The 13,564-nt window shown below is 42.6% G+C and overlaps 1 protein-coding gene across 2 annotated transcripts in view; it reads left to right on the top strand.

Annotated features, from left to right (window-relative positions):
- The first annotated feature begins 1,685 nt into the window (after window positions 1-1,685).
- The window catches only part of rbm33a (RNA binding motif protein 33a), a 36,763-nt gene continuing 24,884 nt past the window's right edge, over window positions 1,686-13,564 (top strand). For both annotated transcript variants that reach the window (XM_060045620.1, XM_060045619.1), the window contains exons 1-5: window positions 1,686-1,876; window positions 3,214-3,289; window positions 11,470-11,518; window positions 12,504-12,580; window positions 12,702-12,951. In XM_060045620.1, the coding sequence (XP_059901603.1) occupies window positions 1,858-1,876; window positions 3,214-3,289; window positions 11,470-11,518; window positions 12,504-12,580; window positions 12,702-12,951 (471 nt within the window). In that variant the 5' untranslated portion in view covers window positions 1,686-1,857. The remainder of the gene's footprint in view (window positions 1,877-3,213; window positions 3,290-11,469; window positions 11,519-12,503; window positions 12,581-12,701; window positions 12,952-13,564) is intronic.

Raw genomic sequence — 13,564 nt, 5'->3', positions numbered from 1 at the left:
TTAATAACATTTTAAGTGAGAAATCATAATTTAAAATCATGCGGCTGTCATTGATATTGCCAATGATAGATTAATAAAGTCTTGCATGCAAAACTATTCAAAAAATTTCTAACATAATTTCTCAAGCGACTTTGCATCGTTTTACATCTGAAAAGTAAAAATATTGAACAGTTTTAGATTTGATCTGTACAATCCCCCCAGTTCATTAGAATTCACAGACGCTCTCTCAGCCACAAAGTCCCTTTACGCTTTCACAAATTAAAAGCCCCTCCCTGGCCGGGCTCTCAGATATTGACCTTGTTCTTCTGCCTCGCAGCGGGGCCCATAATGACGCTCCAGTCCACTGCACACCGCTGTGCCGCGTCTTCCGGCCTCTTTGTTGACATTTGTCAGCCTTGGAAGAATCTGTGTGTCTGAAAGGCGCTGGAGCCCCACTCCTGAGTCTGACTGCAACGCGGCTACTCCCAGACTTAAGGACCGACACGGACCACAAAGTCACCAACAGATTAAAAAAAGGATTTGACCTTACAGGGGAAAGGAAATTCAAAGGAGTGCCTTGAAAAAAGATTAACCACCATTTTGAATTTCAACAAAAGTGTCAGTTACTCTTAGGCGGGGGGCAATTGGACGTGAGCTTGACAAGAGCAGGAAGGTAAATTAAATTAACCTTGGCTTCTCTTACTGTAACCCACACACAGGTACTGGAGTTACAATCTCATTAACTGTGCAACCAGCCCAAATAGGAAGGAATATGCTGCAGACTTTTGGGTCTGGACTATGCAGTACATAATTTATATCTGGCCTATATCACAGTAGTAAACATTCATATTTCATCTTTGACGCACAGCACACACAACCAAGCCCACAGCATTAAGAAACGAGGACAGACTGGAGCCACACAGAACTACAACTACAGTTGGTTTGTAACATATGCGTTGCCACGTTGATATCCAGAGTACCACCACTGGTATTTACACTCTGTTTATCGACATATATCATATTGACTCATATACAACTCACTTCATCATGTTCAACTCTCATCTTTCTACACCATAGACCAGCCACTCCACAGTGTGATCAAATTTAAATTGATTTGATTTTGTCTTATATGTTTACATTTTACAAATGTATAATTTTCATAATTCATATAATAACAGTTTATTGATCTTGGAAGGAATTCACGCCGACAAATATATATAATAATATAAAATAATAACAAAAAAAGGCCTACTGTTAGAGAAAGTATTTGAAACAGACAAATTAGCACATAACAATAATAATGGTTGAGGATTACCTTAAGGTAATGTATTAAAGTTTAGCCTACATTTTCAACTAAGATCTTATCTGTTAAAGATACAAATATTACCAGGTCGTTGTTGGCCTGCCAAATTACAAATAACATTCAATACAAAGCAGTACAATTATATGTTAAACTATTTGAAACATAAAATAACTTCTATATACACATTACACTGTCACCATGTACCCTGAACTCCAACTTGTTATTGTAATCATTTGTTTAACCTGAATGACTTTATGCACCTTATATATTTAGTATAATTCTTTTTTTTTTTATCATTAGTATTTTATTATTCTTATTCATACACCTTCATATAATAATAACCGTATGGTGACGGTTATTATCTACCGTGTTGTCACCGCAGCACAGCATCAGAAGCTGCGATATTTTCTTACCCACAATGCATCAGAGTGCAGAGCCTGCAGCAGGTTCAGGTTAGCATCGCTGCTGCTAAACACTTAGCTTCGCTTACTCATTCACTTCCAAGTCCAAACACTACAAATTAATGCATCTTCAGTTTTACAAATAGGACATCTGTTTGGACCGCGTCTCACGCCATGGCTGCCAACGGCCAAGGTTTGTACAGTTGTTTTTATGACTTCAATGAATCATTCATGAATGCTCGCTAGCACTGCTAAGCTCGCGCGATATTCCAGGCTTTGTTGTACACAGATAGCGAGGAGAAAAAACACCTCACTTCCACTCATACGTATATTTATATTTCTTAACCGAGTGGGAAAGATAAATTCATCATCGGTGTCGAGTTTATGATCAGAATGGTCCGCGTGAGGGCTGTAGGAGCCTTTCCGCATCCAGTATCAGCTAGCATTAGCATGCTAGGTCCCCGCCGCTGCTTCAGCTCGGTATTCGTGCGTTACATAATATTGATTGACACGGTCAACTTAAACGACCTATATACATTTGTGTCGGACTATGAAGGCGTGGTTAACAGCCTTCTTGTTGGTGTCGGCTCCTGATCAAATACTAAATATGAAGGCGTAGTTAACCCACCTGGTGGTGTCGGGGCCCTTGATGTAATGGTAAACATGAAGGCGTAACGTCAGTCAACCTGCTGCATGGTAGTTTCGGCCCCTGATGTATTTTTAAATATGAAGGCATACTTCCTACCTGGTTCAGTCGGTGCCTCTGATGATGTCCTACACATGAAGGCGTAGTTAACTTCCTAACTGGGGTCCTTCATGGGAAACTAAATCTGAAGGCATATTAAATCATCTACCTGGTGGTGTTGCCGCCCTTCATGTAATATTAAAATTCGAAAACCTAAGTAACTTGGTTTTTGGGTCCTTGATGTCATCCCAAATATGAAGGCATAGTTATCTTCTACCTGTTGTGGTCAGGGGTCCCCGTTGTAACACTAAATATGAAGGTGTAATGTTGGTTAACCTCCTACCTTGGTGGTGCTGGGTCCCATGAAATGTAAAATATACACGAATGAACAACGTGGCCAGGTCCACTATATCCATGTTGGATAATATATTTCAGCTTGAACTTGAGACTGAATTCGATTTTGTCTGACCGATGAACCATGGTCAACAATGTCATCTATTTAGATTCAACCAGCTATATTAACTCACTAAATCCTTGCAATCAAGACAAGTGAGTTATTGCTGTATGCCTCTCATTTGAGTGGAACGCCTAATCAATGTTTGCTCTGATAGGTTCTAACTTGATCGATTAAATTGACCAAACACCTAAAAGATGAACCCTGTTGTCTTTTGGTTTCATCTTCTATCGTAAAGATGGCATGTCATACACACCACCTGCTAATTGGGAAAAACGAGACAACCATTGTTTTAATTGACTTGTCGGCAGTACACATGCATGTCATTGTTCAACACCTGTGTAATATGTCCCGTGATATTCAGCCTATATTTACCCTGTGTGTTCTTCAGGTGAGGACCTGCAGTATCAAAAGCCTGGTGCAGAGAGGTCTCGCCGCAGGAGAGGGGAGGACGACGACCTGGACAGGTACAGGATGCTTGATGCAATTTGTGATGTTCATTAGATGTGTGAGGGTTGTGGTGTCTTATAATTCATTTAATGATACTAATACTTAGGATATCTCGATTAAAGTACAGAGCAAACACTATTATTCCATTGCTTTGAGTTTAAGGGTTGAATCTGTTACAATTGTATTGTAACTGTTGTGGTTTGGTGATGTGATTTTGGTGTTCAGATTTTGCTCACGATATTTCATATATTTGTCATATATTTTTTCATTATGACCCTGATTATACATCATAAATGAACTGCCCTTCGCCGGTCTTTAGACCGTGGTGGAAACGCAGACAACAACGGGCTCAAGGAAACCTTTTCGTTCCATGAAATGTAGTTCCTGGGGCTAAAAGATCTTGGTGATTTTGGTGGAAACGTGGCTTTAGTGGATTGTTCCTAAATTCTAGGGCTGTCAAGTTCTTGTCGGTTGGTTCATGGACATGTAGTTGTTTGACAATTTTCATTTGTCGTACAAACGCTGGTGCTTTTTTCATAAGGGACTAATGCAGACTGATGTATTAAATGTTTCTAGTGAAAGGCTACATTGTTTAAGGACTCGAGTAACATTATTTTACTAGAGTTTCGCACATTTCGCTGAATGTTCATTTTCTGAAGGTGGTTCGTCTGGTTGCGTGAGCCCTATCATCGTGTGCGCAGTATTCCGTGAGCATGCTAACATGCTAATGCTACCAAGGCTGAGGAGCAAACATTCCAAGTTTCTAGTAGGGCTGTACGGTATGGCCTAAAATGTCACGGTATATCCCAGGTAATGCGTACCTGGGATCGATTGTTTTGACCATCACTTTAACGCCCTTTCTATCGACATTTTGAAAGGGAACCATGTCCGTACACAGGTAAACAGTGACGACGTTTGTTATCTCGTTCCACCGCTGGCTTTTTTGGCCATAAGGACTGGCTTTGGAAAATGGCTGCTGAAGCGATCTCTGTGGAAGAGATGCAGGGACAGCTTCACGCTGCTAGCGTCTGTCTCGTACGGTGTGGAATGAGAGCTTGTGAAGGGACTATTGCGCAAGCAATCAGGCGCGCTTGCTGCGCGTTTGCATGCTTGCGTAATAGCATACTGCCTGAGAAGGCAGTATCGTTGTCAAATCTGTCCCTGGGAAAAGTAACGTTGCTCCGAATTGAATAAGGAACTACTTTTTGTTACCGTATTTTCAGTGGTTGCGCGTAACTTTACTTTTTACATGAAAAAGTAGTTACGTTACTGTATTAACTTGTTAATTACTTTGTAATGCGTTACACACAACACTGTCTACACATCACACTGGTCTCACGGTAATGTCAAAATCCTTACCGTAGCGCAAATTCACACCGGTGTGCGGTCTATACTAGTGTTGCACGGTATACCGAATACCGATACTAGAAAGGTATCATGATACCCTCACGCAAAAAACGATACGATTCCCAATTTTTTTAGTATCGATACTTTTTTTTAAATCACGTTCTGTGTCTGTGCAGCGAGCCGCTCCAACTCTCCTTGCACGCAGAGGCTAGTCAGTGGGTCTGCCCCTCAGCTCGCCCTCAGCCACAGCAGCAGCAGGCAGTTCACTGAGTGAGTGAGAGTGAGACGCAACGAGATGGCGACAGGTTCGAAAGCGCTTGCCGTCATTTCTCGGCTTGTGGACAAAAAATATGAAACGAATGTGGTGTAGCTTATGAGGCAACCTTTTTTCGAGGCATAGCGACAGTAGCCGCGTTTGCATGGACACTTCTGATCCGATTAGATTTCTAATCGGAATAGATCTATTGCTATCATGCAATCCGAATGTGCTGTATATACACTTACAAAAGTGGTCAGCGTACGTCCGTATGTATCTCGCACACCACCGATATGTTGGTCTGGACTTGTATGATATATGTAAGGGATGATGTTGCACAGAACGTCGGTCATTGTCAGGAAAATAAGCCCAGACAGGGCGAAGCGGGCCACGACACGAAGCGGAGGTGTCTTGCTTCGCCCTGAAGGGTATTATTTTCGTTCTATACGTTCTAACGTTCTACATTATCCCGCTTATTACACGGCTCCTTGCTCAGCAGGTGGAAAGCAATCATTTTATATTCGTTAAAGGTCCCATGACATGAAAATCTCACTTTATGAGGTTTTCTAACATAAATATGAGTTCCCCTAGCCTGCCTATGGTCCCCCAATGGCTAAAACTTGCGTTTGGTGTAAAACGAGCACTAGCTGTTCTGCTCGCCTTTGAAAAAACAGAGGCTCAAGTGCGCTGATTTGGAATGTCTGTATTCATGACGTCATCAGGAAGCTCAGCTTCTCCCCTTACTCTGCCTGGCCCGCCCAGAGACGTTGGCCCGCCAATGAGACTCGGCGAGCACCACGTGTGTGTGTGTGTGAATACACACACTGTAACGCAAGTGTTTCTTGTCGGTTCTTTGACGTGTCTTGTATTTCCACAACGAGACTGTTTTGGGGGTTATCTGAGCCATGGTTGAGAAGGAATTGGGGGAAAGGAACTTTGGCTTTGACTGGCTGAAGTACATGAACTGCGACATGCCGCTGGTTGCCGCGAGGCACCATCGCCCGGCAGCGGGCAGCGGGCAGCCGGCAGTAGGCAGCGCGCGGTTCAGTCGACTTCAGGTTGATGTGGAAGAACCAGAGACGTCGCAGAACCCGACAAAGTCGTTTGTGATTCATAATATCGTCTGGAGGCGCACGCAGCTTTTGGCCGTGATAATATGTATTAAATGACATAGATTTCTATGTATTATATGATATTATTTAGATATAGAGCTCCAGGACTGTAACGCAAGTGTTGTACACTTCCTTATTATTTGGATAACCGTTCTGCTTTTGGCGTTATGGCGCATAATAAGGATGGGCCGATAGTCGATTCTATCGACTATCGACGATAGATGGATTCCATCGTCGATCGTCTCAAGTAGCCGATAAAAAGGCGATAATTATATTTTAATAATTTATTTTTAATTTATTTTTTATTATTATTTTTTTAAAAGCGTTGCAGCTATTTTTTCAACTTAAAAAGCCCCGCAAATTGTAATTGAAATTAACTGGCACCGGTGGAAAACATACTATGTAGCGCTGACCTGCCGTATTCACTCACTGCTGCGAGAGGAGAGGGGAGGGGCTCGAAACCTACCGGTCTGCTCGCACGGCGAAATGACATCACACCCCGCTGCACCATTTCCGGGTCACAGCTGTGGTACATGAGCTGTGTTCGAAATCGTTCCCTATTCACTCACTCACTATTCCCTATAGTGTTCATGATATAGTGCACTACATAGGGAACGTACAAACGAGAATTCGGACACTACGCTGAACATTTCTAAACGTCATTTGCGTCAGTAAATGCGCCGGGTATTTGTGTGACGCAGACAGATGCGCCCAGATTGTGTAAACAAACCGGGCACTCTAGAGGAAAGCTGGAGGTTGTATTGATGTTGAATGTTACATTTCCTTGAACAAGGTTTTTCTTATTAATTTTGAATGTTTCATTTTCTTGTTAAATCCCAAATAAATTGTTGATATTTCTAAACGAAAGCCGGAGACTCCATCATTAAATGTAGTCGTTTTTGCCGCTTGCGGTTATTGAGCTTCTTCTCCTCCGGAAAAACACGACTGCATTGCATTGTGGTATATGGGAGTAACACGTAGGGAACATCATATGTACACTCACATTTTGGGTATTTTAAGTGCACTATATAGGGCATGAAATTAACCAGTGAGAATTCGAACAACACTACAAAATAGCGAGCACCCTATATAGTGCACTATATCCGTGATAGGGAACGATTTCGAACACGGCTACGAGCTGTGTCATCAGCGTGTGTCATCATGACAGCGCCGCCGGCGCCGACGCATCGAAACTTAAATCAGCGGAGGCTCACGGCTCACGCTGGTCCAAGGGGAAGACCATCGTATTTGTTTTTAAGAAAAAATGCGAAAAAATAAAAACGCGCTTTTTTTCAGTGATAAATTATTATAAATAATTAATACTATAAAATTATTATAAAGATGACCCCCGATAGTATCGGCGATCGCTAGGGGGCGCTATCGGACGATGGAAGCTTGTAGACGATTGCCCAACCCTAGCGCATAACACGTCGGACTCTCGTCTCTGGTATTTCTACAACGAGACTCGTATTGGGGGTTATCTCAGCCATGGTTGAGAAGGAATTGGGGGAAAGGAACTTTGGTCGACTTCAGGTTGATGTGAAAGTGGAAGAACCAGAGACGTCGCAGAACCCGACAAAGTCGTTTGTGATTCATTATATCGTCTGGAGGCGCACACAGCTTTTGGCCGTGATATTAAATGATATAGATTTCTATATGATATTATTTAGATATAGAGCTCCAGGACTGTAACGCAAGTGTTGTACACTTCCTTGTTATTTGGATAACCGTTCTGTCGGACTCTCGTCTCTGGTATTTCTACAACGAGACTCGTATTGAGGGTTATCTCAGCCAAGGTTGAGAATGAATTGGGGGGAAGGAACTTTGGCTTTGACTCCCTCAAGAACATGAACCACGACATGGAGGAGAAAGGGATTGTTGGCGGCGAATGTCTCCAGCTTGAGACCCGCTGAGGGACCACCGCCGGAGGCGGAGGTGCCTAAGCGCTGCCCGGCAACGATCCCTTTCTCCTCCTTGTCGCGGTTCAGTCTACTTCACATTGATGAGGACGTTGAAGAACCAGGAACGTCAGAGAACCCAACGCGGTCGTTTGAGATTCATAATATCGGCTCACACAGCTTTTGGCCGTTATAATATATATTATATGATATAGATATCTATGTAGGCTATATGATAATATTTAGATATAGAGCTCCAGGACTCCCGTGTGTTCTAGAATATTTACAGAACACGGCTAAAGGCTGTGTGCGCCTCGCCATTGCGATACATCCACTGTAAACAGAGCGCATGGTACCGTGGCTGCAAGCTGCTCAGGGTCACACCCCCACCCTCCTCCTTGACCCGCCTCGCTCCTCCTCATTTGCATTATAGCTAAGCTACAGACACCAAAACAGCTCATTTGGGGGAAGCTCAATGTGCGACTGGCTCGGAGTGGCTGTAACTCGGCACCACGGCTGAATTTTGGGAACGTCTTTGAATACTGTGTTAGTTGCCCACTAATACCTATATTAAAGAATACATAAAATAGCATGTCATGGGACCTTTAAACATGTTCGGTAGCAAGTATATTTATTCTGAGTGTTAAAGTTTCAATACGTCACTGCAATTGTCGGACTGCGATTGTCCACCATAGTGCAATGGAATGTACCATGAAGTGGCATCATGTTTTGTTTTGTTTTTAATAAAGAGGAGAAAATTGTTTAATTGTATGTGTAAGTCAGTCATTAATGTGTTCACTGTCCAAAGGTTTATATTGTACAGAAAAGTGGCTTGAGCTGGACCATTAATCGTCTCTTTTCCAGATATTTTAGATTTTCACCGTGGTATCGGTTCAGTATCGAGGTATATTCGGGCAGGTATCGTATCGAAGTAATAATTTTGGTATTGTGCAACACTAGTCTATACCGTTTATACCGTGCACCCCTAGTTTCTAGTCCCTGGTACGCTTTGAAGTGGACCTTTTGATTGATTGAACAATGAGGCTGAGGTTTTTTGTTTGATTGCATGTTATGGCACCCCTGTCGCCAAAGAAGTACCTTTTACTTTTTGGAGACCTGCTGATGTGCTGTGTCTACATGTCTACCAACTTTTACCCTGTCTTCCATCATAAAAAATTGTTTGGTGAGCACATGCAACAGTGCTAATTTGAAATGAGCACTGTGACGTCACCCTGTCACACCCTGTCACAGTGCTCATTTCATTTATTGAGCTATAATTACAAAACTTTCGACATTATCTAAGGGAGATGTCCTTGCTGTGCTAATTTATAAATCCTTGGGAATCTATGAAGCAAACTTGTGATTGATTGAACAATGGTCTACTTTAAATAATTTATGGATATCGCTTTCGCGCATAAAACAGCCATTTCGATGTTTTTCAAAATTCCAATGGTAACTCTGAGTAAGGCATGTCCATAGATCATGTGCACTACATTTGGTTTATTTGGACTTTTGGTTGATCTTGAAAAATGTTATACATTTATAGATGTAAAGAAATAAGGGACACAAAAAACGTATGGGGACGTCTTAATCCAAAGGCGTTGGGAGAGTTGTTTTTTTTCATCTCTGCGATGCTTACCATATCAAGTTCAGCAGCCCCATCTATTATTTTACACACAGAAAACCACCTAAAATCATTGCTTCCTCCTACGTATGTTGTCTATCTACTACGCGAGGCTGCCCGACATGGTGCTCTGTGGCACGTCTGGTTTGACCTGCTTTACATTGAAGCTATGCCGTAACTGAGTCTGATTCGGACCAAGAGCTGATCTGAAACACACTGACCATCTCCAAACAGCATTTTTGTGATATTTAGGCTAGCGGGCGCCGGGTAGATTTCAGTCCCCCGTGGTCGATTAAGTTAATCTTGAGAAAACATTTGTATGTTATTAACTTCCAAGATCGACTCATTTCAGTTGACCAAGATGTTCTTCTAATTTCCAGTATCGGTGTTAATTCATTGTCTTATAGATTTTTGTGGTCTTTGATTTATTTTGGTATGTGATGGATTCAAATGATTTGAGGTGAATATTTTTTATATAAATGTTTGCAATGATTTAGGGATGAGCATTAGAGGTGTTTTATGCTATAAGGGTTGGATCAACATTGACTAGACTGGATGTTGTGATGTTTGGTGTATTCAGGTATGTTGTGATTGTTTTGACAACTAGTTTAACACTGTGGCTTACAGTTAATTATCTGTCTTAAAAAAACTCCTTAGTTTTAGACTCCCGTTATTAAATCAATAATTAACCATTTGATTAATGCTTATCTGCAACGGTTTGTTGTTCTGTTGAGGTATTTCATTTGATGAAACAACCGCTTTTGTCCTCATTATATCCTCAAAATATTCTTAGTATACTTTCCCTGACCTGATGTGCATCAATGTATGAAATGAGTCCAGTTTGGTGCAGTTCAAGAGATTCCTCTGTTCTGCGACCGAGCTCCAGGCCAGTCGTCAAATAGTAGTTTAGAATAAGTTTTTTCCAAACTCCTCTCAACCCAATCTTTGGAAACGGCCGTATCTTTTTTTAAATTACGCCAATAAAAGTTGCATGTGTTGCATGTGATTTCACGCAGGAAAGAAAAAAGTTATCTACACTTGACCGGGTCATCAAAGTGTTGGGATGGAACTTTGAAAATTTGGTTGTATGCCAACAGGCAGCAGAGAACCGGCTGTAAGGTTACTCCTCTTCATTTCCCGCTCAGATTTCACTAATTCATGACCCGTTGAACTCCAATGCTGCGATGCCAACGGCAGTGTTGTGTGGGCTTCCAGGTCAGCTAAATCACAGGACGCTGCAATCCAACAAACCAGACATGTAGTCTTACCCCAAGGGACTTTTATTTTATAAACATCCAGCATATAAGTCGATTCCAAATAGCGGTCAGAGAATCTATGGAGCTAATGGTCAGGAAGCCAAATGCCTTCTTTTATTATGATTTAGCATGTGTATTCTTCATAAAACCAAAGTGTTTTAAACCTGACAGAACGTGGGATGAACTGTGTTATGACCCGACAGTAAAGGACATATGGTTCTAGCAGATGGTTCAGCACAAGTCCAAGGATTTCTACACAAAATGGGCACCCATGTTGCATAAGGCATGAGATGGAGAATATACAATTCTAAAGGCATTTCCTTATTACGAAGCCCTATCACTTGTGTAATAGTGCCAACCGAGCGGATGGATGGATAACTCGGCCTATCAGCTGGTACAGTCCTTCATGGCAGTTGATATGAAGTTGATAGATCAATCCTACATCATTCGTGCATTACATTATTTCTACCATATATTGTTGGTCGTTTTAGTTTAATAATTTGTTGTTGTCCTGTACTTACTGCTGTGACACCGTTATTTGCTGGCTGGAATAATGAAGTAGTATCAGATTATCTTGCATATGGATATTACACTCTCACATGTGATGTTGTGATTACATGTTAGATATGTAGAGGGGTCTGATGGTCTCCCAGCTGGTGCTGAGTGGAAGCTCTATAAACACGCGGTCTGCTCTGCTTCCATAGTGACCTGGAGGAGGACCTGCTGGAGGAAGACTGGCTTTCTGCCAAAAAGGTAAGAACCCGCCTCCTCCTCTGGAGCCGTTGTCTATCACGTTTACACTCTCAGAGGCTTCACAGGCTAGGTTCTAGAGCACAACTGTTGACCCCAAAGCCTCAGAAGGATATTGTAAGAAACCTTGAGACGTAGCACATGGGATAAATCTTTTTTCCAGAGATGGCTCGGAGTGCAAAAGGTGATTTTTGCCAGACAGGAAATAAAGCTAAATAGAGATGTCAGGTTAAAGGTGGTGTAGGTACGATCAGAGAGCTGTAAAGAGAGACGTAGCAGAAAATAGAACGATTTTGAAAATAAACATCCCAAAAAACATCTGCTCCCTCCCGGCATTTCTCCACCATTTACTAGTGTGGTATTTCATGCACCTGTGGCGGTTAAGATGGATTCCCCAAAACAATCAGAGAGATCATTCCCTGATTGGTCAGAAACTAACCACAAAATATAAATTGCCCCCTATAGAAGCAGGCTCAGTTAACAAATTGGAGAAGAACAAATATTCTTTCAGAGAATTTCACTGACCAGTAGCTGAGGGTTGGCTATGGCATGGCCATCAGTGACGTATAATTCAAACTACCGGTAGTTATTTTAAAACACCTTGTATCAGTGACCTAGGAGTAAAGCTACAGACCTCATGGGGTTGCAAGTCAGGTGTTTTGGCCTCCTCCTCCTCATCATCATCATCATCATCATAATCTGAGGAAGAGGACAGACAGCTGTCCTCCCAGCAGGAGGGGGGGTAGGGCTGTGAACCAGGAGGAAGTGCAGTGGACCCACTGGAGGTGGCTTTTAACCTCTCCAGATCGTCCTCGCCACATGGGAATAAAGCCAGACCCCTTTCTCTTTCTCTCCTGTGTTTTTTTTTTTACCTTTCTCTCTCTCCCGTTTTCTTCTACCATTTCACTTTGACTCTATTAAACAGTCTTTCTTTCCCTGGCTGTCAACTCAATTTAAATCTAAATGTTTTGTCTTCCTCTCCACCCAGAATGCCTCTGAGGCGTCTGACGAGGAACTGAATGACGACCTTCTGCAAAGTGATGACGAGGACATTCCACACCTAAGGTATGAGGATGATGTTGGTGACGGACCCAAAACCCGCTGGTTTTCCATCAGCCATTTAATGGAGCCAGCCTGAGAACTGAAGACAACAACAAATAAAACATGTTTATCTGTTTAATTCCAGCGCACAGCAGGTGAGTCTGAACGCTACCTTCAGTCTGGGGACGACCTACAGCCAGCAGGGGCAGGGGGACTATGCCGATGACGTGGTGGACCTGGGGGGCAAGGTCTTCCAGGAGGGGGCCGCAGAGGGGGAGTACGTGGACGAGTTCAGCCAGGGCGACCAGGCGCACTACGGAGAGGAGATGAACGACGGCCTCCAGGGCGAAGTTCTGGACCTGCAGATCACCGAGCCCCTGGACGGGGAGTTCCAGGTCGGTCCTCGTCGCACGTACACCCCGATGCATCACATGCACACTTGCACAACCCGTGCAGACCTTCAGACCACATGCACACTACTTGCACAACAAATATGCACCACATGCACACTGACGCATGCACACCTTCAGACCAAATGCGTACCTACCTACTAGGGATGGGCACGAGTAGTAAATTCCAAACTCGAGTGATCGAAGGAATTCCTCGAGGATCAATCGAGTACTCGTTAAATCAAATCTATTTTTTAGAATGCAACGCATCTGCAGCAGGAATAGGCCTGATGATGAACGGCAATATTACCAACCAAACATGTAGGCCTAATGCTTATTCTCCATCAAAACAGTCAGAGTTATCAGAGTATTCATTATTTATTTTTGCAAACGTTCAAAACACATTTCCCTTACAAAAATAAATATGCGTCTCACAATTTAAATCACGTCGAACCAAGGCCTGTAACAGCTTAAAAAAAACGAAACAAGTAGCCTAACCATTGCAAATAAATGCTTAAAGCTGCAAATAAAACGGCAGCAAATGGACTATGGAAATACTCAGGGTTGTGATCTTCTCTACACGCCCGGGATTACAGCTGCGTCTTGCGGCGGTGAAAAT

This window comes from Gadus macrocephalus, chromosome 23 (genome assembly GCF_031168955.1).
Source record: "Gadus macrocephalus chromosome 23, ASM3116895v1".
Lineage (NCBI taxonomy): Eukaryota > Metazoa > Chordata > Actinopteri > Gadiformes > Gadidae > Gadus > Gadus macrocephalus.
Note: the sequence above shows the minus strand (reverse complement) of the source record. Positions and strands in the feature narration are given on the sequence as shown.